We start from the raw sequence: 27,693 nt of genomic DNA, 5'->3' as shown, positions 1-27,693 counted from the left end.
TACAAACAGCAGTAATATTTTCCGGAGAATAATGGTATGTGGTCAGTCCCCCATGTTACGGTGGCAGGTTCATATTTCACGTGTGATTATGGCAGAGTTAATGTAATGTGATAAACTACGCTGCCTGAATGAAATTCACATCTCAACATACATACAAATATCTGCTAGTAATTTATGCTCCGCCAGTAGCGAGACCAGTAGTTTTATGTGCAACGGGAGGCATTGTGTATATAGTAAGATCATGGGCTCAATCAGCGAGACTAGGCACTGCGTATACGTAGTTACATGGGCAGACAACAAAACAAGCATGAATGGGCCGATTTATAAAAGGGTGAAAATCCCCATTGCAGACAAAAACTCATATCACAAAGGGTTACCAGTATATTGAATGGGGAAATGTATTTAGCAAGTACTGTGGCAGTTTTTGCATCACTGCAATACCTCTTCTAAGTAGGAGACTTCTGTCTCCCACCATGTCATCCTACACAGTACTCAGTAAAGACAAGATGGCCCCTGCATATGCTCAGTAGTGACCTCAGCGGCCATTTTGGAATAGGGCATGTAGCCTCTGTGGAGAGACAGGAAGACTGGAGTCTGTGCAGTGGGATGTAGTTATGAGACCGGCGGCCGCATGGCCAGTAGTTTCAATCCCGACAGTGGAATCCCGGCAAGGGATTTAACATAGGCATCAAAATACCAACGCCTATGTTAATCCTGACACCGGAAAGCATATGACGCCAGCCCGAATGAAGGTAAGTCTGGGGCGCCCTTAGCGTTAGCCGCTGGGGGGGAGGGCTAGGATTAGGGGCTCTAGCGGGGTTAGCATCAGCTTTGGGGGGAGGGAGATTAGGGTTAGGCACGCCTAGGGGGGAGGGTTAGGTACCACCGGGGGGAGGTTAGGGTTGGCACCCCCTTGGGAGGGATAGGTTTAGGGTGCAGGGATGGGGGTTAGGTTTAGGCACACCTGGGGGGGGAGACTTGGGGTTAGGCACCACCCCAGGAGTTTAGGGTTAGGCACCCTTAAGGGAGGGTTGGGGGGGAAGAGGGGAGGGTTAGGTAATTTACCTGACCATGTCGGGATTTCATCCTCTCGGGCGGACGCTGTCGGGATTTGAACCGGCTAAACATCCGCCGGCATTTCAATCCTATTCCTGTGCAGTAGCACACTCCTCTTTCAAAAGTAATCAAGCAGAAACATGTTTACCACTAAATTAAGTAACAAGGCTATTTACTAAGCCTATAACACTGGCATTATTGTCAAAATCAGAGTACACTGCAATCCTCAGACATGAATAGGCATGATGAACCTAAGGAGGTTGATGTATCAAGCAGTGAAACGAGTGCAGAAGTTGCCCCTAGCAATCAATCAGCTTCTAACTATTATTTTAAAGTAAGTACTTGATAAATGTTACCTCAAAGGGGCAACTTCTCCACTGGCTCACTGCTCCACTATGTTGACTGCTTGATACATCGATGGAGATGTACTAAGCTCTGAAAAGTGATAAACTGGAGAGTGATAAACCACCAGCCACTCAGCTCCCAACTGTCATGTTAGAGGCTGTGTTTGAAAAATGACAGTTGGGAGCTGATCGGCTGGTGGTTTATCACTCTCCAGTTTATCACTTTTCAGAGCTTAGTACATGTGGCCCATCAAGAGAGATCCACGTACAACTCCCTGAATTCTTCAGTTCCCAGAGTCAGCATGTACAGTGACATTGCCAGGTCAGAACTTGGCAGGTTAAACTTTCGCTTCTACCATTAGAAGCTAAAGTACAGGCTTTGGGCCATGGTAGAACAGCTGCTTATCGGAACAGCTGCTCCAAGCTAGGGTGCAAAGATAATAGCAGCAATAAAGAACAATATATTTTGGGGCATGTGATAAATACAAGTTGAGTCTCCCATATCCAAAATGCTTGGGACCAGGGGTATTTTGGATATCGGAATATTCTGTTTTTTGGAATATTTTCATAACATAATGAAATATCTTGGGAATGGCACCCAAATCTAAACACAGAATGCATTTATGTTTTATATACCTTATACACACAGCCTGCAGGTCATTTTATACAATATTTTTAATAGTGTTGTGCATCAAAAAAAAGTTTGAGTACATACATGAAATTCATTTATGTTTCATATACACCTTATACACAAAACCTGAAGGTTATTTTATACTGTATTTTAATAAGTTTCTGCTTTAAACAAAGTTTGTGTACATTGAACCATTAGAAAGCAAAGGTTTCACTATCTCAGTCATGCTAAAATATTCTGTATTTTGGAATATTTGGATATGGGAGACTCAACCCGTAGTAATAAAAATAATGTATTTTAATAAAGCATGTTTTTTTTTTTAACTGAATAAAGTTTTTAAGACATTTATTTAAATAACTGTAATCTATATTTAAAGACCCCCAGAAGAGAACAAAACACAAAATCTGGGTTTTTAGCTCCATCATGCACACAGTTAAGCTTACGGCTTCAGGACAGGATTGCTGGGGCAGCTGAGAATTGCTTTATTGCCCTGGCAATAGGTTTTAATTTGTTACATTTTGTTACATTTTAGCAAAAAGAAAAAAATGTATAGCCAGCATAAGCGGTCATACTAAAAGTATATACAAAGAACCATGGGACTAAAGTGCTCTGGAAATTGGACAGAGTACAGCAAAATGTTCCTTAGGGGATAAGAATGAGGCCAGGTGAGTCAGCAGCAGCAAATAGACAGTAAGCCTCTGGGTAAGCAGGGTACGCAGCCCCAGGTGTATAGTACCAGATCATTTACCATTCTCTGAAGGGAGAGGAAATTGCTGGCTGTAGAAATAAAACCATCATGCACAGTGGCCTGTAGAATAAGGAGCGCACGTTTTATAGCAAATTTACGTATAAAAGGAATAAGTGCAAAATAGTGACAGGATATTACAGCTGGGGCAAATTAATGGTAAAATCTGATCAGAATGTTTTCAACTAAGGGGAAGATTTATTATAGGGCAAAAAAATACCTGTCTATGGTGGGTTACAGATATCCCCTCCAACAGCTAGCCTTCTTGCATTATATAGTGAAATGCTCCACCAAAGGTCGCGAATCCCAGACTTTTGTACTGTGCTTACCATCTTATTTGCATCATAGCCGCATATAAAGCCACTTAGAATGTCCTAGGAATTTAGGATTAGTATTTTCCGTATATCGGAATTATTATAAAGTCCCATATTAAAAGCATAACGATATGGGGCGCAATGCATGGCGCAGCTCACTCTTATAAGATCAGCATCTTTTGCCTTCTTACACAGGTTAGTGTCTGAGTCGCACACATCAGCTTAATGGAATGCCCGTGTCCAGGGGGGATGCCGACAGGAAGCCGACGGTCGAAATGCCGACCGCCGGATTCCCGACTGTCAAATCCCGGCAAGGTACTAATGACAAGCGTCGAAATCCTGACGCCTGTCATTAGACCTACGCCAGGAGCCCGACGCCCGGCATACCGAACGAAGGTAAGCCGGGCGCCGACAGCTGCTTAGGTTTTAGGGCTCCCGGGGTGACTTAGGGTTAGGCACACCCCCGGGAGGGTTAGGTTTAGGCTAGTGGAAGGGGGGGTTAGGGTTAGGAACCCCCGGAGGGAGGTTAGGGTTAGGCACCCCACCGGGAGACTTAGGTTTAGGCACTTAGAGGGGGTTAGGGTTAGGCACTAGGGAGGAGGTTAGCGTTAGGCACCCATAAAGGAGGGTTAGGGTAGGGTGTAGGGTTAGGGGTACTTACCTAAATTAGCGATCGGGATCTTCACCCCTGCCGGACTACCGCTGTCAGGATTAGAATCGCCGTCCATGCGGCCAGCGGTATTACATACTGTATCCGTCCAGGTACTTTTGTCACATTAGTGATGCGAATAAGACACATATTTGGTTGAAAAATGTGTGTGGCGCAGCTTAGTCCCAAAGTCTGGTGCACCAAACGAGGCTATTTGGCACAATTTGAGGATAGGTAAATGAGGACACATATGTAGCAGCATACTTACTTTCTTTTTGCATCCCCTCTCTGGAAGAAGCCTGGAGAGGGGACACAGCTGACTACTTCAGGAGGTGGAGCTGGGCTCTGACGTCATTAGGCCCTGCCCCCATTGCAGCAGAATCCCGTGATTCGCAGGTTCGTGGGGAGAGGCTAATATTATGCGTTATTGGGTCCCTGCGATCCCGGTTTTTATCTTCCCCATTCTGCCCACTTCACTAGGAAGTGGGTGGGATGCGGGAGATCCGCCCACGCTCCTGGAGAAACGGACGGCTACCGGAAAAATCGGGAGCCTCCCGCAAGTACTGGGAGAGTAGGTAAGTATGAGTTACAGAGTATATCCTGCAATATCCACTACCGAGGGTAGTCTATTTTACAAAGATCCTGCCAGAACAAGTACTATCATTATTTTAACCCTCAACACTTCAGCCCAGTATTATCGAGGCAGATGAGTATCGTACAACTGCATTGATGAGACTTTAATGACAGATTTGCAGTGATAGCAATTTTCAGTCTTATGACCTTATTTTACTAAAGGGACCCATTCGGGAGCATGCATGAATTATATCCCATCTTAAGTTGTATGCTTATAGTTGGTGGACACGGTATGGATCACAGTCCAGAGATCTACTTGCCGTATGCACATTCACATTCTGGAGAAGTGGAGGCATAATAAACACTGTGTAAATTTTCTGTGTTTTATTATAGTTCTCCTCCTGTTGTATCTGAAGTACTGTAGGCTACTTAGATGATATGAAATATTTCTTAATTACCTTCTATCTAAATATGTTGGAATTCCTGTTCCAAACAACTGCACAAACTTCAGATTTAAATTATGGGGACAATAATAATAACAAAATGTGCTGTAATCCATTGCAATCAATCAGACATCTGGTTTTACAGTACTTTCCTAAGTATATTAGAAAGAATCTGATTGGTGGCTATGGCTTGTTTTACTTCATAGTCCTTTTTTTTTTTACCTTGTGTACCACATTTTACAAATATCCCCCTACAATGGTTTATCATGCTCTGTCTGGGCTGGGATAACCTGAGGCCTAAACAAGGTTCTACTTAAACACAAAGGATTCAGTCACCCTCTTTGCACAAGAATACCTTAGGGCTGCAAACTAGAGTTGCCAAGGCGGAGTATGGGGCAACAGCAGATGGCCATGGCTCAGGCACTATAAATTATGGGAGCGAGAAAATGAGACCAGGTGACTGCACAGACCGATAACTTCCCCTTGATTGCACATATATCACTGGCATTAGCCAAGGCTTCATTCACAGCCTGAGGAGAGCAGTAAAGGGCAATACCAAGCCCCAATGTGTCTTTGGATGGCCTTGTGGCTTTGTTCCTTCCCAGAGCCCTGAGGAGAGTGTCGGAGTTGCCCACGTAGACCTATAATAAGTTTGGGGCTACATATTCCTATGATTAAAGAGTCATGTGAGAGTACATATATGATGCCATACAGTGGACCATGGATGGCATCTAAAGACAATGGTTTGTTTGAATTGAAAGCCGTGACTTCCTCGTTGCTAAATGAAGGCGGCTTCTGTCCCTTGCAGCTAATAGGTTAACATAACAAAATGTGCTTTTGACAAACGGTAAGAAGCTTATTTGAATTCCCGTCTAGAGAGATCTTCAGATCATCAGTATTCAATCTATCAGTCTGCTGGACGGCATTTGTCATCACTTCACAAGAGCCTGGCCCAGTCTCTTTCTCAGGTTTCATACAGCTGCCGAGGCATTTCTAAACAACAGTTGCTCTGCCGTTTCCACACTTTCAAAACGATTAATAACATGAATAATAATAAATACAATGTGAATTCAATGACACCTTAAATTACACTGCTTGTAAAACATAATATACTGCTAAAATGAGTTAGGTTTACTACTGAGGTGGAAACGAACTAGCAGGGATTTGTGGCTTATGTACGGGATGCAGTCATTTTACTGCTGTTATGCTTATAACTGTAATGTGTTTGTTCAGTACTTGTTTTTCTCCTAATTGGAAGAGGAGGCACCAAAATTATGAAATAAAAAGTAAAACAGAAACAAAGGCACAGCATACCCATTTTATTTGGTATTATATTTAAATGCATTTCACTTTTCAACCTTATGGCATTTTTTTTAGGCTTTTTACAGTTTTCACAATTTGTAAAAATAAGTGTTTTATGTATTTCTCGAAGGGGAAACAGAAAAATAATAAACCCCCAACAAAAGAAAACGAAAAAATTTTGCATTGTTGCCTATTTAAACATTTGAAATGTTGTTTAGAATTTTCATCTATCACACATGAACAAAAATAGTTTGTTTTCAGTAAATCATAACATAATTATTTTATTGGTATCTGAAATAAATAAAATAAATAGTATTAACGGCATAAAATGGAGCTAGTAGTGTTATTTTTTTTTTTCATTTTTCCTAAAATGTGAAACTTCTTTAAACAGAATCCTATTTAAATACAGATTTAAATAGAATTATAGATACTAAAAAATTTAATTATAGAAAAATAAATTTAGCAAATATATATATATATATATATATATATATACACACACACACACACACACACACACACACACACACACACACACACACACACACACACACACACACACACATTTATTTATTGCCCAGGGTCTGTATTTGGCTTTCCTTTAATAACACCCTGCAGCCTAGAGCCCACCACACAGAGCTGTCCAGCGTCTTCATGGTCCCGACGGCTTGTCCCCTTTTGGTGATGTCATTAAGTCACATGTACAAGTGGCAAGTCCGGCACAGGGTGAATTACCAACCTACCACAGCCCTGTATATACAAATTCATTTCTTTGTGTAGCTTGAATCCTTGAGTGCCGCTAAGTCTCCACGTTTTTATATATATATATATGCGTGTGTGTGTGTATGTATATATACTATGTACACACACATCTATATAAATTTGTATAAACACACACACACACACATATATATATATATATATATACACATATATAAAATATATATATATATAATATATATATATATATAGATATAGACATGCTTGTCTCATCCACCCCTGCTCTCAGCTCCATCTCCACCCCTCCAACTCCACTCTGTCCAGATTATATACGTCTGGTGACGAAACACGTTGGGCCGTGGCTTGGCGTTGTGACGACCTTGCGTTGTGTCTGCCCCGAGAAACCTGGTGTTCAGCCTGTGATATGAACTCATTATACTTGCGGTAGTCTTAACCGCTATTTTTGGTACAAATGCTATTCTGGAAGGCTTTTTTGATTGCAATAAATTGTAATAGGTTTTGATGGACAATGTTGCGCCCCTCTTGTTTGCTGTTATTTTAGTAAAAATGTTTTTCCAACCCTGCGTTAGGCTCTCAGGGAGCCATATGGAAAATATATGTACAGGTTGAGTCTCCCATATCCAAAATGCTTGGGACCAGGGGTATTTTGGATAATGGAATATTCTGTATTTTGGAATATTTTCTTATCATCATGAAATATCTTGGGAATGGGACCCAAATATACACACAGAATGCATTTATGTGTTATATACACCTTATACACACAGCCTGCAGGTCATTTTATACAATATTTTCAAGAATTTTGTTGCTCAAGCAAAGTTTGTGTACAGAAATGAAATTCATTTATGTTTCATATACAACTTATACATACAACCTGAAGGTAATTTATACAATATTTTTAATAATTTGTGTCATAGACAAAGTTTGTATACATTGAACCATCAAAAATCAAAGGTTTCACTATCTCAGTCATGCCAAAATAATTCCGTATTTCGGAATATTCCGTATTTTGGAATATTTGGATATGGGAGACTCAACCTGTATCAGCCTTGCCCTCCTTATCTATGGACATTTCTATCTAGTCCATGTGAATGAGATAAACGAGGCAAAAGTAGCGATGGGCTAGGTACATCTGGGGAGACCCATTGGGAGAGAATGTTTTTTTTTTCCAACAGCTGCTACTTTATCAGGAAGGATCTTATTTCCATGGGTTAAGGCATAGGAGGTGGATAAGAGGTATAGATTCCATAGTGCCCATGCATTTGTTATGTCAAAAGGGATGCCCAAATCACACTGGATGTAGTCCTGGCTAGTCAGTCAGAATCCCTGTACCCTAGTACAGTACCACATGCAGTGCATGAGATCGGCTTCCGGTAGTGTGTGTTTGAAGCAGTTTAGAGTCAGAGAAAGCTCCTATGAAACACCTCAACCTAGGGGTTATGTAGGAATGGTGCAATAACTTATAATGCATTTCTGCATATGATGCTGACACTAGCTGGGAGTTTAAATGGACATTAGCTTTCAAAACATCAGCCAAAGAGACCTTGGGGAATTCTAGCCAAACCACCTATTTGATTATCTAAATTAATCTGATGGTGGAAACATTTATAAATATAAGATGTGGAGAAGATCGCAGATAAGTGAAAAGAGGGATAGATGGCAATAGGATTTATACATATTTTATCTGCTCTGCTTGCCTCTATATATTTTTTATTTTATTTTGAGAAATGTAATTGCCATCACAAGAGACCGAATGAAACCATATGGAACGTTCTATTTTAAAAGAGAAAAAAATAAATGAAAAAAAATAAAAAATATTGCGCTTTCAGTTCCCGATGATTTCAGAAAACAGTTTTACATGCCACTTTGCAATTTCAATATGAAAAAAATAATAATTTACAACCCATCTCTGAAGTAATGCCAATGTTCTCATCCAGGAAAAAAGATAAAATATCTATTTTATATATAAAAGCGAGATGCGGAACATTGCAAACTTTGCATAGATATCAATGTACATGACTTGTAATAAAAGTCAGTTCCTGGGATATGACAGGATTATCCCCCATGGGTAAAAAGCAACAGCTTCTTCATTACATGTATCTTGTTTGAAAATATAAATGACAGGAGATGCTGGGATAATTAATCAACGTTAGAGTAAAGTATAAAGTCTTAAATGATTCACTAATTTATGCCCGACCTGTAAAGATTATCTTGATCTAGATGGAAGTAATATTTGCATAGTTATATAGGAGTGGTTTATTTGCATAATGTTCCTGGGGAGTAGCTTAAAGCGTTCTCTAACCGTAGTTGCTGTTTGACTCTAGCTATACATTTTTAAGTAATATTAATAGTAATAACAATAATAATAATGATATGAAAATTAATTTCTTCTTTAAATAAACAATCAAATTGACAACCTAGACAAAATATGCCACTATAGTTACATACTGGATGCATTTGTCCAACGGGTTTTGAAAATTAGAACAAAACACAGGAAGTATAGAAAAGTACCAAGGCACTTGAAGGAGAAACCTGATTCAGCGTATGATAATAGAACACACAACTAGCCTAGGCATGACATACAACACAAGAGCATAACCTTGATAGTAAAGACCTGGAGTGTATAGGATACAATGGAACACATAATTTGAATCGTGCTAAATAACATTATAATATTTAGTCTATGATGTGATAATGGGGACAATGGCGATAAACAGACTTGTTATGGAAGGACAAGCCCCATTGAAATATCTATATTAGTTTCTAGAAAAGGTGAGGCACTAGGATTCGAAGCATTGATAACCTACTGACAACAGCTACAAATATGTTTCCTTTCTTCAAAACAAACCAAAGGGTTTGGGGGCCTATTCATCCTCGACGGCTGTATGGTCTCTGATGATGAAGTATTGAACTCGCTTCGAGGGATACTTAAGTATCCAACTCGCAGCGGGGGAAACGTGACACCGGAGTAATTCATCATTGCTCCGGTGAGGGGACAACTGTTCCAAAAAGCAGTTGTCCCCATGGTTAGTATCACAGCTACTTCTGTAGCTGCGTTACTTACCTGCTCTCCGTCGTCCCGGCTACCAGAGGTCACGCATGCGCAAAGCCGCCGGGGAGGTAGTGAGGAGGCGGCGGAGGGATCCGCTCGGATCCCTCTTCGCATCCCCGGAACTTCTTCCCATAGGAAGGAGCGGGGCTACAAGAGCAAGCGTCGTCTGAAGATGGCACTTGTTCTTAGGAGGAAACTCTGAAAGCTTTCAGTTTTCAGAGTTTACTTAATACCAAGGGGGTTCTATCGGACCCCTGATGATGAATGGCCCAGTAACTTAAATATGCGGAAACTAGCATTTCCGCATGGTTACCGGGCCATTTATCGTTTGATGAATAGGCCCCTCAGCTTTAAACTCACAGTCATTTCTTTATGGAGAATTCTTAACTTATATTTTTCGCCACAAATCTCCCACATCCAAAGTAATAGATTTGCAGGGTTATTTTCCAACCGGAACCTGCCAACTACAAAATACTGATAGTTGACAACCCTTATTTCTCTATTATTCGGAGAGTCTGACAATTTTTGGTCTACAGAAAACTGATATATGTACAGGAATTTTACACTGCGTGTGATACACTGCGCTATTATTTGATTGATAATAATGAAAAATAAATATAAATAATAGGAGAATTCAATAATCCACTCAGGAAATGGTTTATATGCTGAGTGATGACGTGATGTCTCTACAAATTGCAGCCCTGCCCACAGCGATGCATAGCCAGGACTCCCACAAATCTGTCACAGATGATGCCTCTTGTGCGGTCTAGTCTCCATCCCACCCATCTGGGCCGTCGTCTCCGGAGCAGGAGACTCAACTTTAGAACTCCATCAAGACACACACCTTCCAGAGACACAGGTTCAAGTATATCACTAGCACTTGTAAAATAGTTACATAGACATTTTTTCTTATTGGTATATATATCTAGTGTTCATTCTAGCACCCTGCACCCCTCAAAACCTGCTTGGGGTGTCACTCTCTGCTCGGGTGCTTCTAGCACACTCAGCTAATGCAACAAACTGCTGAGCTACAGACCAGGGTGTGCTAGAAACACCACAGCAGAGAGCGACACCCCAGGCAGGAAAGAGGACCTGCACGGGTTGGGAGAGGTTCAGGGTGCTAAAATGAACACTGGGGGGGCCTATTCATCATACGATAAATGGCCCGGTAACCATGCGGAAACGCTAGTTTATGCATAATTAGGTTACCGGGCTATTCATCATCAGGGGTCCGATAGGACCCCCTGATATTCAGCAAGCTCCAAAAACGGAAAGTTTTCGGAGTTTGCCTCTGAGAAAAAGAACAAGCGCCATCTTTAGACGGTGCTTGTTATCGGATCCCCACTCCTTCCTATGGGAAGGCGGTCAGGGGATGCGAAGAGGGATCCAAGCATGTCCCCCGCCGCCTCCTCACTACCTCCCCGGCAGCTTTGCGCATGCGTGACTTGAGGTCACGCACGCGTAGCCGGGACGACGGGGAGCAGGTAAGTAACCACCGGGACAACTGCTTTACGGAGCAGCTGTCCCCTCACCGGAGCAATGATGAATTGCTCCAGTGTCACATTTCCCCCGCTGCGAGTTGGTTACTTAAGTATCCTTCGTAGCGAGTTCAACTTCATCATTGGAGGCCATAAGGCCTTTGATGATGAATAGGCTCCTTTATATCTAAAATAATTTCCATTTATTTTTCCATAACCAAACTCTTATTTGTTTTAATTAGTAATCCATTATGGTTGTAGCTCATCGGATGTCAAGCGCAGGAATATTATAATACACATTAATGTTTTGATCTCATTGCAAGATTATACTGCTAAATGACTTATTTTGTTGACTGATCAGAAACACATGCATTTATTGAAATGAGTCGCGGTGGCCTTCATTTGTTTAAAGCTTCCTGTGAGTAGCAGCTACAATAATTTTTTTTCCGACTTGCGATAGACAAGGGTATCAGTGGCAAACGCAGGATTTGTAGATGGGGGTTTCCAAATGCCTGATTTTAGAGCGATTGTGGCCAGTCCATGAAGAGGGCAGAATTAGTACTTATCCAGCTTTAATATGCGTCATACAATGTGTATTGTGTGTCATAGGGCTATATTCAGAGGCAGCCGTACAGTCTACGACCGCACAGCCGCCTCGATGTTTGTCTACTGTGCATGCGCACGAGGGAGCCGGCTCCTTCATGCGCATGCGTGAGACCCGCTACGACCGACAGCGCCAGTCGTAGCGGGTCTCTTTCCAAAGGGGGCGAGCTGTCGATGTTGATTGACAGCTCGACCCGTTTGGAAGGCGGGCCGGGGGGGTGGCAGCCCAAACGGAGGCGTTCCCATGGGAACGCCTGCCGTTTGGGGGAGGCCCCACTGACATCACTAGTGATGTCAGTGGAGAGCTTCCGGCTCTGACAGAGCCAGAAGCTCTCCGGGGCTTACGACAAGTGAGACCCTACCCTAGGGTCTCGTCGTAAGCCCCGATGGTTGCGATGGTCAATGACCATCGCGACCATCACCCTAGCTGTCGTTAGAGCTGTGGGTGTTAACCCACAGCCTAACGACCGAAACAGAGGTGGCCGGTCAGGATGCAAGCGGCCGCCCAGTTTCTGAGCGACCGCTTGCATCCTCCGACCGCCTCTGAATGAGTGCCATAATTCCATCATATACAGGATCACACTAAGTCATTTTGATGCGGCAGTAGGGCCATCCTGCCTGAGCTGAATGTTTTTATTTTAGATGTTGGCACCATTCCAGAGCATTGGAGCAAGTTCGGGAGTCTGGAGGAGCAGCAGAAGAACCTAGCACTTCCCTGGACATATATGTACATATATGCTATAGAAGCAGTGCATCCCTAACAGTGCATGTTTTTCAGATCTCCTAGTTGGTGCACAGGTTATTTATTACTGGCTGATACATGTTAAAAGATCCACAGGTGGTGCTAATTATTTCATTTGTACATTATACAAAATGGAAAAAAATTGAATTCACAAATGAACTATGCAAGTTTTGCTGACTTGTGTGTAGCACACAGTAATAGAGTACAGCAGGAATTCACATACAGTATCATGCTAACGTATTAACTGGATTCTGCTCTGTAAGTAGTGTGTCTTATATCATATGTAATACAAGTGTTTACGGATATACTTAACTGCTGTACCGGAATTTCTGGGACACTCCCAAATTTTGGGGGCTCTCCAGGACTCCTGAGAGAGTAAGCCAGCCTCCATAAATTGTCCACTTCTTAAGCGAAGTGAGGGATCCGGAAGCTTGAAGATGCCGTTCATGGATCTGTACAGTGGGGACGGGACCTTGATGATGATGCGATCGAGGCACTGTGTTCTTACAGGGGGTATTCTCTGATAGTGGAGGTCGTGTTACGGAGCAGGGGGGGGGGGTGGAGCGGGATAGACCAGAAGGGGGTCTACATATATATATATATATATAATTATATATAGAAATTATGAAGTCAGGCACTGATGTTGGACGAGAAGGCCTGGCTCGCAATCTCCAATCCAGTTCATCCCAAAGGTGCTCGATGGGGTTGAGGTAAGGGCACTGTGTGGCCCAATCAAGTTCTTCCACACTAAACTGATGAGTTTAGTGTGTAAGAACTTGACTGGGCCACACAGTGCCCTGAGCACACTCAGCTAATGCAACAAACTGCTGAGCTACAGACCAGAGTGTGCTAGAAATACCAGAGTGTGCTAGAAATACCAGAGTGTGCTAGAAATACCAGAGTGTGCTAGAAATACCAGAGTGTGCTAGTAATACCCATCGAGCACCTTTGGGATGCACTGGAATGGAGATTGCGAGCCAGGCCTTCTCGTCCAACATCCGTGCCTGACTTCATAAATTATATGTAAATGTATTTATTAGTAAAAGGGACCCAGCATATGCTAGACCATGTCTTTATAGTCCTTGCTTTGTGCACTGGGGCGCAGTCATGTTGGAATATAAAAGGGCTTTCCCCAAACTGTTGCCACAAAGTTTATGTGGTCTTCCTCTTTGTAGCTGAGTTGCTGTTGTTCCTAAACGCTTCCACTTTCTAAAAATATCACCTACAGTTGACCGTAGAATATCCAACAGGGATGAAATTTCATGAACAGTCTTATTGCAAAGGTGGCATCCTATCACAGTACCACGCGTGACGTCACTGAGCTCTTCAGAACTCAGTGACGCCATTTTGTATCACAAATGTTTCTAATGGAGACTGCATGGCTAGGTGCTTGATTTTATACACCTGTGACAACGGGTCTGATTCAAACGGGATGAAGTCGGCATCCCAGCGTGCGGAATGCCGACAGGCTAAATACCGGCGCCGAAAACCTGAAGGTACGTATCGGGGTGTTAGGGGGAGGTTAGCTTTAGGTACCGGGGTTGGGTTTAGGCATTAAGGGGAGGGTTAGGCACCGGGTAGGGATTGCTAGGATTAGGGTGCGGGGAGGGGAGGTTAGGTTTAGGCACTAGGGGAAGATGTTAGGTTTAGGCATGGGGGAGGGAGTGTTAGGTTTAGGGGGTGGGGAGGGAAGGTTAGGTTTAGGCACCACCGGGGAGGGAGGGTTAGGGTAGGGGTTAGGGTAGGGGTTGGGAAAATACTTACCAGCCGTTCTTATAGGTGTCGAGATTCTGGCTGTGGGGATGCCGCTGTCGGTATTCTGAACAGTGGCATCCTGACAGCCGGGATTTCATACCCAACCCCATTGAAACACCTCAATTTAATAATTAACAGGTGTGACCAAATACTTTTTGTCCATATAGTGTATATAATTATATATATGTAATACTTATACCAGGCAGGCTCCATCACTAGGACGTGAAATGCCCCTCCTGTTTGCTGGTTCCAGGTAATAAATTTCCCTTTTAGTAAAAAAGTTAGGCATCAAATAACTTTATTTACTTTATTAAAAATAACTAATAACCACCTTCATGTTAACCCCGCATTAACCTTTTCCTAGGAAATGCATCAGAGCTTTCTAAATACAGAGGAGCTGATCTGTCTGCTTGACTCAAGTGCCCAAAAAAACAAATTTGTCCCTGTGGGCGCCCAATTAATGCAGTTGACCTATTTCTACAAAAACTGGCACATCATGGTTATCATATATTTATTTTTTACTATATTTTGTGGGGCGACAATCACGAAATTGGGAGTCAAAACTGCTGCATGCATGGGCAGCCTGTGACAAAGGTTATATCATGAAAATGAGAAGGTACTGAAGCTGTAAGGCCGCTGTTTCCTCTCATCAATCATTTGTCACACAGAGTGTATAAAATGTTAATACTTCTTTACAGTAGGAAGCCCCAGTGTCAGTTCCTGAGATACTTTAATTTCAGAAAACAATGGCATGCTTTTTTGTTTTTTGTTTTCTTTCTTTCTGTCATTGTCCTAAACTGTATCTTCATTATCCACAGCAATCTTGGAAATATATTCATCTTCGAGCCAAATAAATAGAACTATTAATAGGTATACAACCACAGTCATTTGTTTCTTTCCCAAGCTATCATTGTACAAGCTGCATGACTGTCACTAGCAGGTGTCTCAAAATTAATCGGGAATATAATTATACTTTACTATTTTGCAAATATCACCGTAAGATTCTGCTGAGAGCTGGAGGCTGAATGAGAGCATCAGAAATGATAATACTCACTGGGGTCTAATTAGCCCATGCGGTGTCACTTTAGACAATAGCGATATGATAAGAATATCAGTATGGGGCTGACATTTTGAAACATTTTCAAAAGAGGAGACAGAAAAGCGTGATTGTTATTTCACACAGTCCGCCTAATGTACAGTAAACCAAACAAGCCATTGTTAGTAAGCACTGATTAGGGCCTATCCACCCTGCTGCTGTAGAGCCCGATTGACAGAGGTTGTGCCGAAGGAGATTTCAGAAGTGGCCTGCAACTTGGATTGGAGAAGACATATGACTGGTTAGTGGTGGCTGTGATCCATTTAAGTGTCTCTTTTATACAAATTCCCGGTGGACTGATCACTTGCAAAAACAGTGATTGGGATTTATACTAGAAGAGTAGAGTATGAGTAGGAAAATGTGGACTAAAGCTACCTGGGCCCCTTCAAATTGTCCTGAACAATTCAGGACATGTTTGGATAGGTACACCATAAGCCAGTCACTGTGACTTAAACATTCATCATCATTACACTGTAATCATTAATTTTTCACAAACTTCAAAAAGTATTAACCAGCGCAATTAAAATGTTGCCTCCCGCACAGCTAGATCAATCGATGCCGAGACACCGTACGCCACTCAGCTACTGTTCCACCTCGCATGTTACTGAATTTGACAGGTCTAGAGATCCATTTTTTTTTCATGCACATCTCCTGCTTCTCAAAAACACAGTTATTTTGGAATATTTCATCATAGCAAGTTACAGGTTGCTAGGTTTGATTACAATGTGCTAACAGATATAACATATTACAGCGTAATAGGGTCTACAGTCCCGTCAAAACTATTAACCTGCAGCTAGAGCATGGAGACAAGCAGCATATAAATAAGGATCAACATTTTGAAATAGGCTTCAGAGAGACAGGTTGCTTGTGAGCTGCTGCATCTGAGTATCTGGTAACCAATCGTTCCTGAGTTCCATACTTTTTTAAATAATAAATATATTTCAACAAATATCAATCATTGCAAAGCGCAGGACATAGGAATAGATAGTAGTAATAGCACCTAAATAGTAAATGCACCGAAAATGGTATGGCGCTCCCATCCGCCCGCAAGAGAGGGCAAGTCTCTCGGACTGGCCGCCTCCCACGCAAAATCAGCACCCCCTCTCTCTGTAGCCGCTCACTTACCAAGCGAAAGTTTGCGGTCTGGGGGGGGCATGATGCATTTCACTCTGAATCACATCATCATGGTGACCCGATCGCACCGTCAAGCCCCGCACCGCCCACCATTGCCGCAGCCACGCCCTCTACTGCGCTGACGCTGCTTCCCCCTCCCAGAGGGAGCAGCCAGAAAGTTGGCAAATATGCAATTGGTCAATATTAAAAAACTAGGGCCATCTTCAGGAAAAGGTCTATCTTTGGAATCCCTGAAAGTTGACAGCTACGCGTACTGTGTCTGGACACCAATTGATCAGCGCTTGAACTCTGCATATCCAAGAGTAATTAAATATGAAAAAAAAATTAAATGAAATAACAATACGGGTCTGAAGGGAATAAATATTTTCTATTTTATTTGATAAGCCTTTTAAACTCACCAGGCAAAAACAAAGTCACTTTTGTTATTATTTAATAAAGGTATTTCAGGAGCGATTTATAAATTATTCCTGTTTCTACAACCTTTGCTCCAGGCGAGTGGCACAGAAAACTATACCTAGGGGAGGGGGCAAAACATTTAAAATGCAGGCCAGATTGGCCCTCAGCTAATGGGTTGTAAATTAATAAAGACAGTGATGATGGCTCCCAACACAGGACTGCAATGAATTGAAAGAGGTATTCCACGCAATTAGGATTTTTACCTGTATAGAATCTGACAACTAAAAAAAGTATTTGTGGAATTCTGCTAAATAAAGGAAATATTTTCTCGCAAAATGCAAAAAAAAACTGAGGAGTCAGTGATACAAAAAGAAAGAGCACAGTGTCAAATGGGGCAGTCAGCATTTCAAAATGTAATATGTCGATGAGTTAATGACGCTTGGTGGAACATAACTGGTATGGAGAAGCGCACACACAAAAAATGGTGTAAGGAATGCATGGCATTTTGTCTTTCATTATTTAGATTTGATAAAGTCCATTGAAAACAATAACAACTCTAAATTGCTTAATATCTTGGTTTCCTTGACACAAAAACCAACATGTGAAGCAGCAGAATGCACATTATATGGCTAAAGAAACATGCAAATTAAAAGTATGATTCTTTGACATTTTCCTCTCCGCTTAGCAGTTGTTGAAATAGTGCAGGGACTGGAATAGAACAAATATCAAGGAATACAAATTAGCAGTAAGTGAGTTCCCATAACAACTGCAGATGTACATAAAGTAATAGATGGAAAATGAAGAAGGATTCAGTAGTCAGACGTGCTGACTGATGAGGTGACAGAAGTAAGGGCCAGTAAGGATAAATACTTCTCATCCCTCTCATGTCCCAACATTTCCCACACAACAGGCTGCGAGTAGTAGCCAGGAAAAGTTGTGAGTGGTGGCCAGGGCAGGTGTTGATTGGTGGTCAAGGCAGTTGGCAAATAGTAGCCAAGGCAGGTGTTGATTGGTGGTCAGGGCAGGTGGTGAGTGGTGGCCAGGGCAGATGGCGAGTGGTAGTCAATACAGGTGGTGAGTGTTGGCCAGTGCAGGTGGTGAGTAGTAGCTAGGGCAATGGCGAATAGTGGCCAGTGAAGGTTTTGATTGGTGGTCTGTGCAGGTGGCGAGTGAAGGCCATTGCAGGTGGCAAGTAGTGGCCAGAGCAGGTGGCAAATAGTGGCCATGGCAGGTGTTGATTGGTGGCCACTGCAGGTGGCAAGTGGTAACCAGGGATGGTGGCAAGTGACGAGTAGTGATCAGGGTAAATGGCGAGTAGTGGCCAGGGCAGGTGGTGAGTAGTGGTCTGGGCAGGTGGCGAGTAGTGGCCAGGGCAGGTGGTGAGTAGTGGTCTGGGCAGGTGGCGAGTGAAGGCCATTGCAGATGGCAAGTAGTGGCCAGAGCAGGTGGCAAATAGTGGCCATGGCAGGTGTTGATTGGTGGCCACTGCAGGTGGCAAGTGGTAACCAGGGATGGTGGCAAGTGACGAGTAGTGATCAGGGTAAATGGCGAGTAGTGGCCAGGGCAGGTGGTGAGTAGTGGTCTGGGCAGGTGGCGAGTAGTGGTCAGGGTAGGTGGTGAGTAGTGGTCAGGGTACGTGGCGAGTAGTGGTCAGGGCAGATAGCGAGTAGTGGTCAGGGCAGGTGGCGAGTAGTGGTCAGGGCAGGTAGCGAATAGTGGTCAGGGCAGGTGGCGAGTAGTGGTCAGGGCAGGTGGCGAGTAGTGGTCAGGGCAGGTAGCGAGTAGTGGCCAGGGCAGGTGGCGAGTAGTGGTCAGGGTATGTGGCGAGTAGTGGTCAGGGCAGGTAGCGAGTAGTGGCCAGGGCAGGTGGTGAGTAGTGGCCAGGGCAGGTGGCGAGTAGTGGTCAGGGTAAATGGCGAGTAGTGGCCAGGGCAAATAGCAAGTAGTGGCCAGGGCAGGTGGCGAGTAGTGGTCAGGGCAGGTGGCGAGTAGAGGCCAGGGCAGGTGGCGAAGTGAGAACATCACCTCTGCCACCAATATCAATTGTGCCATCTGAGGCAAACTGCCCAGAATCCATTGTGTGTAGGTGACCGGTCAGTTTTAACAGCAAATGGTAAAATAAAATTAAAAATACTTGAGTTGCTCTTACAGTATGTAATCAATTTCCAAAAGGAGAAATATTTGTCTCCTCTTATTTCCATAGATACAAAAAGGATATATAAATGTAATTTCCAGTTAATCAGGCTGCTGACATTTTCACAGAAGCCATACTAAATTAAACATTTCTACGACTGCAGCCACCCAATGCACAAACCTTTTCACATCACTGCTCCTATTTTCAACAGACTATTATATTTTTCTTCTACCCAAAATGATGCGGAACTCTGGAGAATTGACGATGGAGAAGGTTTCAGCTTCTCTTGACACATAGCAATAAATAAATTTCCCTTGGTTCTACATGGGCACTCGCATTCTTTGTGGAAAAACAAGTTGTTAAGCTTTACAGTTTCATATAAAAATTCCTCTATAATCTTCGTCTCAGACATCGATATTCCAATCTATATTTACAAGTGTGCACAGCTGCTTGCTGTTCCTACTGGTGGTCGTTATTCACAGAGACTGCAACTCTGCAGCGCAAATAAAACCTCAAGGTCTTCACTTCAATATCAGTGTTTACAGATCTCTAGATCAGGCGTAACATGGAAAGGAATGACATATAGGGATTTGGACTGAAATAAATGACAATTTTGCTTAATGACCAGAGGCATTTCATACCTTAGTGGCCAGAACAAATTTCAAAACTTTGCTACCGAGAAAATAAAAATTTACATTGTAAACATGTACCTTGTAGTTCAAATTCATTATCATACCCTCAATAATATAAATAATCTCCCATACCAGCCCAGGGCTTGTGTTTCATACCCAGATCCCAGACGGACATTATTATTATTACATTTTATTTATAGGGCGCCACAAGTGGTCCGCAGCGCCGTACATACAGTACAGGGTACACAGAACATTACATTACAATACAGTAAGCAACTTATAAACAGAGCACAAGTAACAATTAGCAACACAATTATCCATACACAATACAGCTGTGAGACAGTGGGGAGGACCACCCTGCTCCTAGGAGCTTCCAATCGCTGTGCTGTCTGTGGGCACTGTCATGTTATTATCACCAGTCCTGACGGAGGAGGCAGAGGCGTATCTATAATGGATGCAGTGTGTGCGGGGCACACGGGCCCCCGGGTCCATGGGTGCCCCGCACCGCACACACTGCACCCATATTTTTTAAAACCTTACCTGTCCGAGGTCCTGTGTCGGGTGTCACTGCTGCTCAGAACACCGGAAATATGGCCGCCGCGGCCATTTTTCCAGTGTTCTGCGCATGCGCAGTAGACTCCGGGCACACTCTAGTGCCCGGAGTCTACTAATGCTCCGGTGGCTGGCCAGCCACTTTAGTCGTCTGCCAGCCACCAGGGAGAGAGGAGGGGGCCCCATACGAGGAGTGCACACAGGGCCCCTCCTCTCTTAAAACGCCCTGGGAGAAGGAGAGAACTAGTAGCCGGAGTATGACAGCGAGAGGTGGCGAGCAGCGCCAGGCGCTATGCCGATTTTGTAGGGTACAGTATGCTCTTTCTCAGCATATTCTGGCCTGTGGCAGATACAGTGTACACAGGGTGGGCAACATGGGGGTCTGAATGTACTGCACGTCATGTACACACTGTTAATATGCCACTGTTTATGTTCCTCCACAGTTTAGAGAAAGGTGTGCTTGAGAACAAGGTAATCAATTGAAAACACAAATTCTTTGATAAAAGCAGTTTAAGCAAATGTCAAAGTGGAGGTTGCAGCATTCATGTTCTATGCGGCTGTTGGCAAACAAACACATTATTTGTCATAAGGAATGATGCATTACTATTCTGACAAGCACTGATGCTCAGGGCAAGGCACCAAAAGTGCATTTGAATCCATCAATTAATGCCCCTGAGCCGTGCGCATGCTGGGGATCTCTTCTCTGTTTATTTACAGTTTAGAGCAGACATGTCACACATGTGGCCCAAATGCACATTTTAATGCGGCCCGACAGTGACAGCTGTCACGTGATGACGCGCTGCGCTGCCTGGGGAGAGAGACGCCACATCCCCCAATTCTATCACTGTGAGAGGTAGGCAGCAGCTGTGTGACTGCACAGACAGTGGCACTTAAGAGAATATGGCAGCACCAGGTGTGTGTGTGTGAGGCTAAGGGGGCAGTAAGTGAATTAAATTGAAATAGAAAAAGTGCCAACTCATATGCAAATGGAAGTAATTGAGATTCCAATGTGATTCGAATTTGAAGCTCAATTTCAACGAAGTTGGAGTCCCGGACCTTCATAAGTATTTGCCTGAGCGATTTGTAGAAACTCGCAGTTCGCATGTGAAATTATTTCCATGTTTGGAAGTGCCTACCAGTCTGAGCAATTATTCTCATTAATGAAAGGAAACAAGTCACCTGCTAGGTCCAGATTGGCAGACTTTCATCTTGGTTCAGTTTTAAAAGTTATCACATCCAATAAGATTTCTCCTGAAATTGGAAAATGGTGACAACAAAAAAATGTCAAATATCGGGAACAAAACTTAAGTTAATGCTTTCTTCCCGATACTTGACATCTCTTTGCTTAAACTTTATTGTTGGTTTTTCTTAATAATAGACCTTTCTAAAAGTTGCATATAAGACTTTATTATTTTCTTGTGGCCCACACACTCTTAGACCTTGAATATTCGGCCTGGTTGGGAATTTGAGTTCGACAAGCCTGGTTTAGAGTAACACAACGCAAACCACCACCTTAACGTTTATTTCAATGGCTCCACAAATAAATGCCATAGCGCCAGACAGTTCATTTTTTTTAATTCAGACTTACCGGCTGTGGACAAATGTTTATGTTATTTTTTGGGTTCCTTCATGCCTAAAGATGGCCTCTACTATGGTTTTGCATTCCAGAGTTTGGTAAATTTGACAATTAAGTAGCTCCCATTGAAACTTAGATAAATCCAGGACAGTTTTATGGGGATATATTACAAATATTTGTTGATGAATATGCCCCGTACCATTCACACTAAATTGCTCACCAATATTCTGTCTCACAGGACGTGAGTGTCAGCAAACCATTAAAGTAACAGGGGAAAATTAAGTTAATTTACTAAACTAGCAGCTGTTAGATGGATATGATAAGAGATTCATGACAGACTCACTTTGCATATACAGTACATTAAAAAAAAAAATCAGATATAACCCAGGCTCTCTGATACATAAACAGGAAGTGGCACAGTCATTCAAGCTACATAAGGGGGGCGGGCGAGGGGTTCACAAAATCAATAAGGCCTAATAAAATACTTACAAATGATTGGTCCAACTTAAGGGGTGTGGTATGACATGTCAACATGCAGAATGTTGACAGAATGTCGACTTGTTATGAATGTTGACAGTCATAATGTCGACGGACAGTATGTTGACAAGTTTGAAGTGGACATACAGAAATATCGACATGGTCATAATGTTGACTATGTCGACAGTCAAAATGTCTACACAGCATTTTCACTTTTTAAATCTAACCCTAAATTTAGAACTAAAATGCTTTGTCAACATTTTAACTGTCAACATGCACAATGTTGGCGTAATGAACATATCTACATTATGTCCATGTCAACATGTTACATGTCGACATACCATTAATGTCAACATTCTGACTGTTACCATTCAGGACATGTCAAAATTCTGAACGCGAACTAACTTATGATCTATAAAATGATATAACTTCCTTGTATCTTAGTCTTCCATGAAAATTTCACGTTATAATATATTTGTGTTATTTATCTACTTATATCTACTTGTCTGCTTATGTCTATTTGTACTATGTATCTAATTATTTCCTCCTATAAGATGGTCGTACTTGCAAAAATTATTATTATTTTATTTTTTTGGATGTTCCCTTTTTCAAAAGGCTGCTCAAATAAGTATTTGTGATAACAATAAAAAAATATAAGTTCATTAAAACAACAGACTATCCTTTCTGGTCCAACAAAGTGCAATCAAACACAATCATACCGTTATCTTAATCATATGCCAGTCTGGAGGTTTGATAAATTACATTTAATTGCTATCATGGCACATAATTGTCATAAAATTTTCAATCAGTGTTAATGAGGCAGAAAATATTTTGCCCAAGTTTGTAAATAACAAAAATGTACGACATCCTCCCATCAATAAAAGGCTAATGAACCCTGAGTACGCACAGGGTAATTTACTGCATTTAATAAATCAATGTGACACATCAACAGGAAATTGATGGTACCAAAAATTAGAGAATTGCTGCATGTATTCCAAGTCTGGTCCAACTTATACTTAAATACATGAAATGAGTACAATAAAGGAATTATGGGGAACCTGTGCTCTTTTGCTATAGATATGTTATACAGATTCCATGATACTTCTGGGGTTACGTGATGTTAACGGAAACCGAAGGGCATGTGAAGGACACAGTGTTGATGTTTTAAGCTGTGCGCAATGTGCATACTATCACATACTGCTTTTTGACAATATATTTAAAGTTTAGTGAAGAAATAAAACCCAGTAATTTTATTATTTAGGGGTCTATTTACTAAGCAGTGTTATGAGACAGAGGGCCTGATTCAGAGCCGCTCGCTCTGAATCAGGGCCGGGTTTTTTTTTTTTGGATCGGCCTCTTGGCCGCTTGCATAGCTGTGGGTGACCACCCACAGCTATTGCGAGCGGCCATGATGATGGTCGAGATGGTCCAGACCATCGCGACCATCGCGCTTGCGACGAGACCCTTGTGGTCGGGTCTCTTGGCCGCAAGCTCCAGAGAGATTTCGGCTCTAACAGAGCCGGAATCTCTCCACTGACATCACTCGTGATGTCAGTGGGGCCGCCCCCAAATGGCAGGCGTTCTCATGGGAACGCCTCCGTTTGGGCAGCCACCCCCCCAGCCCGCCCACCAAAGGGGGCGAGCTGTCACTCAACATCGACAGCTCGCCCCCTTTGATGCGAGACCCGCAGCGACGGATTGCCCGTCGCTAGCCGAGTCTCGCGCATGCGCACGACGGAGCCGGCTCCGTCATGCGCATGTGCTGTGGGCCACCATCGCTTGCGACCGGGTCTGAATCAGGCCCAGAGTGAAAAGTGATAAGTCTGTGATAAGGTGCCAGCCAATCAGCTCCTAACTGCCATCTCTCAGGCTGTGTTTGAAAAATTATAGTTGGGAGCTGATTGGCTGGCACCTTATCACAGACTTATCACTTTTCACTCTGTCTCCTAACACTGCTTAGTAAATAGACCCCTTAGGGGTTAATGTATCAAGCAGTGAAAAGTGTGGAGGAGTGGACCAGTGGATAAATTGTTCATAGCAACCAATCAGCACCTACCTATCATTTTATAGAAATTACTTGATAAATGCTATCTCAAAGCTGATTGGTTGTTATGGGCAACTTCTCTCCTGGTCTTCTTCTACACTATTTTCACTGTTTGAAACATCAACCCCTTAGATTTCAGGAGTCCACTTACATTGTATACCATACTCCACCTCTCAGCCATTTCTCTTGGCACCTCAGCGTGTAAAACATGAAATCCTGATATGTACCCTTTCATACGCAGAACATGGAACTGACATGACCTTTTACTGACACTAATCTGATAGTTAAAAGACACAAAACAAATGTGTCATATTCCCCACCTGTGGCCTGCAATCATGAATTATTAAATACATTTTACGCTCATGTTACACAAGAACATAAGGCTTTTGGTCGTATTTGAAGTCCAATTTGAAGCCTGAAAAATACATTGTTTTGTGTATGACTACTCTTATTGCAGAGGCGAAACCCTGATCAGTCCACTTTAGAGCGACAGATAGATTCCAGCACTGCATTCCGCTAGCTGTTACTGCACTAACATGTGACAGATGCCTTCACAGTAATTGCCAATCAGCCTTTGCACAGCAGCTGAAAACACAATATATCACTTTGATCTCTTTGGGCATGAAAGTATTCACTATCCACAAATCTGCATATATAAAGGAGAAAATTCATTTTTATTTTTTTTAACAACTGCTTTCAAGGCAGTCAAACATTATCAAGTGTACACCGCTTCCAGCAACATTATTTATATACAATATTAAGTCAAGCTATTATCATTTACAATGTATATATTATTCTGTAAGTAGATGGCTGCATATTTCCACCGCTGCATTAGTCTTGGGTGAATGAAAGGGGTCACCTAATTATTGATTTGGTTAATACATGTATAACATTAGGTAAAATAGTATAAAGGCATGTGTTAAAGCTTGCCAGGTATGAAGCAACATAGTATGGTTGTTATGTTAGTTAAATGGAAATTATATGCTAAGGAAAAGTAGGCTACAGTCATAATAGCTGCATGCACTGTGGATGGCGCTTAGGCTGAAACAGATTATGATATTGGGAAAAAGGGTTAACAACTGACAAGCTTGTGTGACAAATAGAAAGGTCAGGGCCAAAGGAAGGCTGTGGTTTAGCAGAGATGGGCAGGATGTGGAATATAGAATATGTCAAACAACGGCGAGGTACATCTGATGATTGATCTGAGTGGCCTCGGAGGACATATCGGCTACAACCCATTGTTGTCGTTGTTGGAACTTGGCAGATATTCAATGAAAAATTATTCCAGTAAAGGACACTGATTTAAGGGGGTAATTTTACTAATGTGTGCAATTACAAAGTTGGAGGTCTTGCTCATGGCAACCAATCAGCTTCTGGCTATCATTTATCTGGTACATTCTAAAAAAATAATTGCTGGATGTTAACTGGTTGCTATGGGCAACAACTCCACATTTTATAAACCTAAACTTGATCATATCTCCCAACATTTGGGAGGTGGGGGGACCAAAACTTTGTGAATGTAGCACCATGTCCCATTATGTGTCACACTGGGGGCATGGCCGCACATCACGCCCATTACACATCAGTGCCCAGTGTATTACAAGCTCCTGGGCTACCTCCGGCAGCTCTATTTAATATTTAGAGGCTGCGCGCAGTTCTGCTATTTGTGCTTTGTCTCAATAAGACACTGCGGCCCACGTATATATATAGAGCGGAGAGACATTGCACGACACACAGTACAGTCCCGCCAAACGCATTTGATCTCTTTCACAACATTCATATACACATATAAAAACACATAGGTGTATACATAATAAGAAGCTACTTACATTTTGCTGGCAGTCTATACCCACAAGTCATTTTTGCTTGTCCAGTGGCACAGCCTCCCAACATGCGACATTCATCGTACAGATAAGGCCCCGAAGCTCTGTGTATACAGCCGTCCACTGAAAGTAACAGAAAAACAATCGCTCGTCAGTACATAGAGAATGTTGTAGGTTAGAGAGAACACTAACTGCAGGTAATTCTGGGCCTGACTCAGAGGGGGATTGAATTTAATTTTGCGCAAGTGTCTGAGACACACTACGCATGTTACCAATGGTTACTGCTAGGGATCGCAGATCAGAATTGGCTGGTGACCATGTAATTCCGATGGGTGTTCCTGGGCTTTGATTATTGGCGGCGGGCATGTTGGTGTCAGGGACTGAATTGAAAGACGCCGTTCCATTTGCACCAACGGCCAGGTACCGTCGGACATTCTGAGCAAACATACGGTTGCTCTAAAGTCCGATGGTGTGACTATTTGCGCACATCATCGGATTAGAGAAGCAGCCAGTGGCGTCTCAGTAGGAAGTCCATCGGCTTTGGTATTAGCATAAATTTTGCAGTAGTGGCTGTGACAAAAGTCGCAGGCGCTACTGCAGCTCCATCCACCTCTGAAACAGGCCCTCTGTTCTGATGCCCTTGGATACAACATATTCCATATTCGGACATTGGGGATGCAAAACCTGCTCTTATCTGTCATAATTTCCAAGGGCGATAAGTAAAGCAAGTTTTTCTGTACAATAGAATTATCTGAAGTTACCATTTTATTTTAATTTATAAAACAAAAAATATTTACAAACCATGATGAGAATGAGGTTATTTTTTTGCATTTGAATTTAGGTCATCCTAATACCAACTAACAGTTCAACTAGAATAATTAAAAATTATTGAATAATTGACAGAAAAAAATAATGTAATTACAATAATAATAGTAGAAATGTAAAAAAAAAAAAGACAGAGGGCTCTCTATTCTTAAAGCAATGCCATTAATCAAAGGGTTAAATATTTTGCTAGTTGTAACCCATTTACAAATGTTACCGCCATCGCTTTTCGGCAATTCATCAAGCAGCAAAGAGCTTGAGATGACCAATGGGGACTTATGAAGCTGGCGAGGCTTTGCTGGTTCTCCAATGGGTTAAACTACTATGTGCACTGTAAACATCAGAATAAATGTAATTTATATTTGCACTGTTTCTCTACTGAATAATATTTAAAAGTGTTTTGTGCACATTTGTTATTTAAAAAAAAAACACTTAAAAATGTTATACATTAATTAGTATAGTACCATATAATAATAATAATCATTATTATTTATTATGCTTATTTACATGTCTCCTATTTCAAACGCACAGATGCTGTACCCATAGCAAGCAATGAACAATCAGCTTTGATCGATCCAG

At 42.3% G+C, this 27,693-nt stretch overlaps 1 protein-coding gene across 1 annotated transcript in view; it reads right to left on the bottom strand.

The window, feature by feature from the left end:
* Nucleotides 1–27,693, bottom strand: part of LOC148479116 (ADP-ribose glycohydrolase MACROD2-like) — an 878,670-nt gene that overhangs the window by 106,819 nt on the left and 744,158 nt on the right. Inside the window, exon 4 of the mRNA XM_088454937.1 lies at nucleotides 26,299–26,415. Within this exon, the coding sequence (XP_088311063.1) occupies nucleotides 26,299–26,415 (117 nt within the window). The remainder of the gene's footprint in view (nucleotides 1–26,298; nucleotides 26,416–27,693) is intronic.

Source organism: Taudactylus pleione, unplaced genomic scaffold (assembly GCF_031769625.1).
Source record: "Taudactylus pleione unplaced genomic scaffold, aTauple2 ptg000636l, whole genome shotgun sequence".
In the NCBI taxonomy this organism is placed as follows: domain Eukaryota; kingdom Metazoa; phylum Chordata; class Amphibia; order Anura; family Myobatrachidae; genus Taudactylus; species Taudactylus pleione.
Note: the sequence above shows the minus strand (reverse complement) of the source record. Positions and strands in the feature narration are given on the sequence as shown.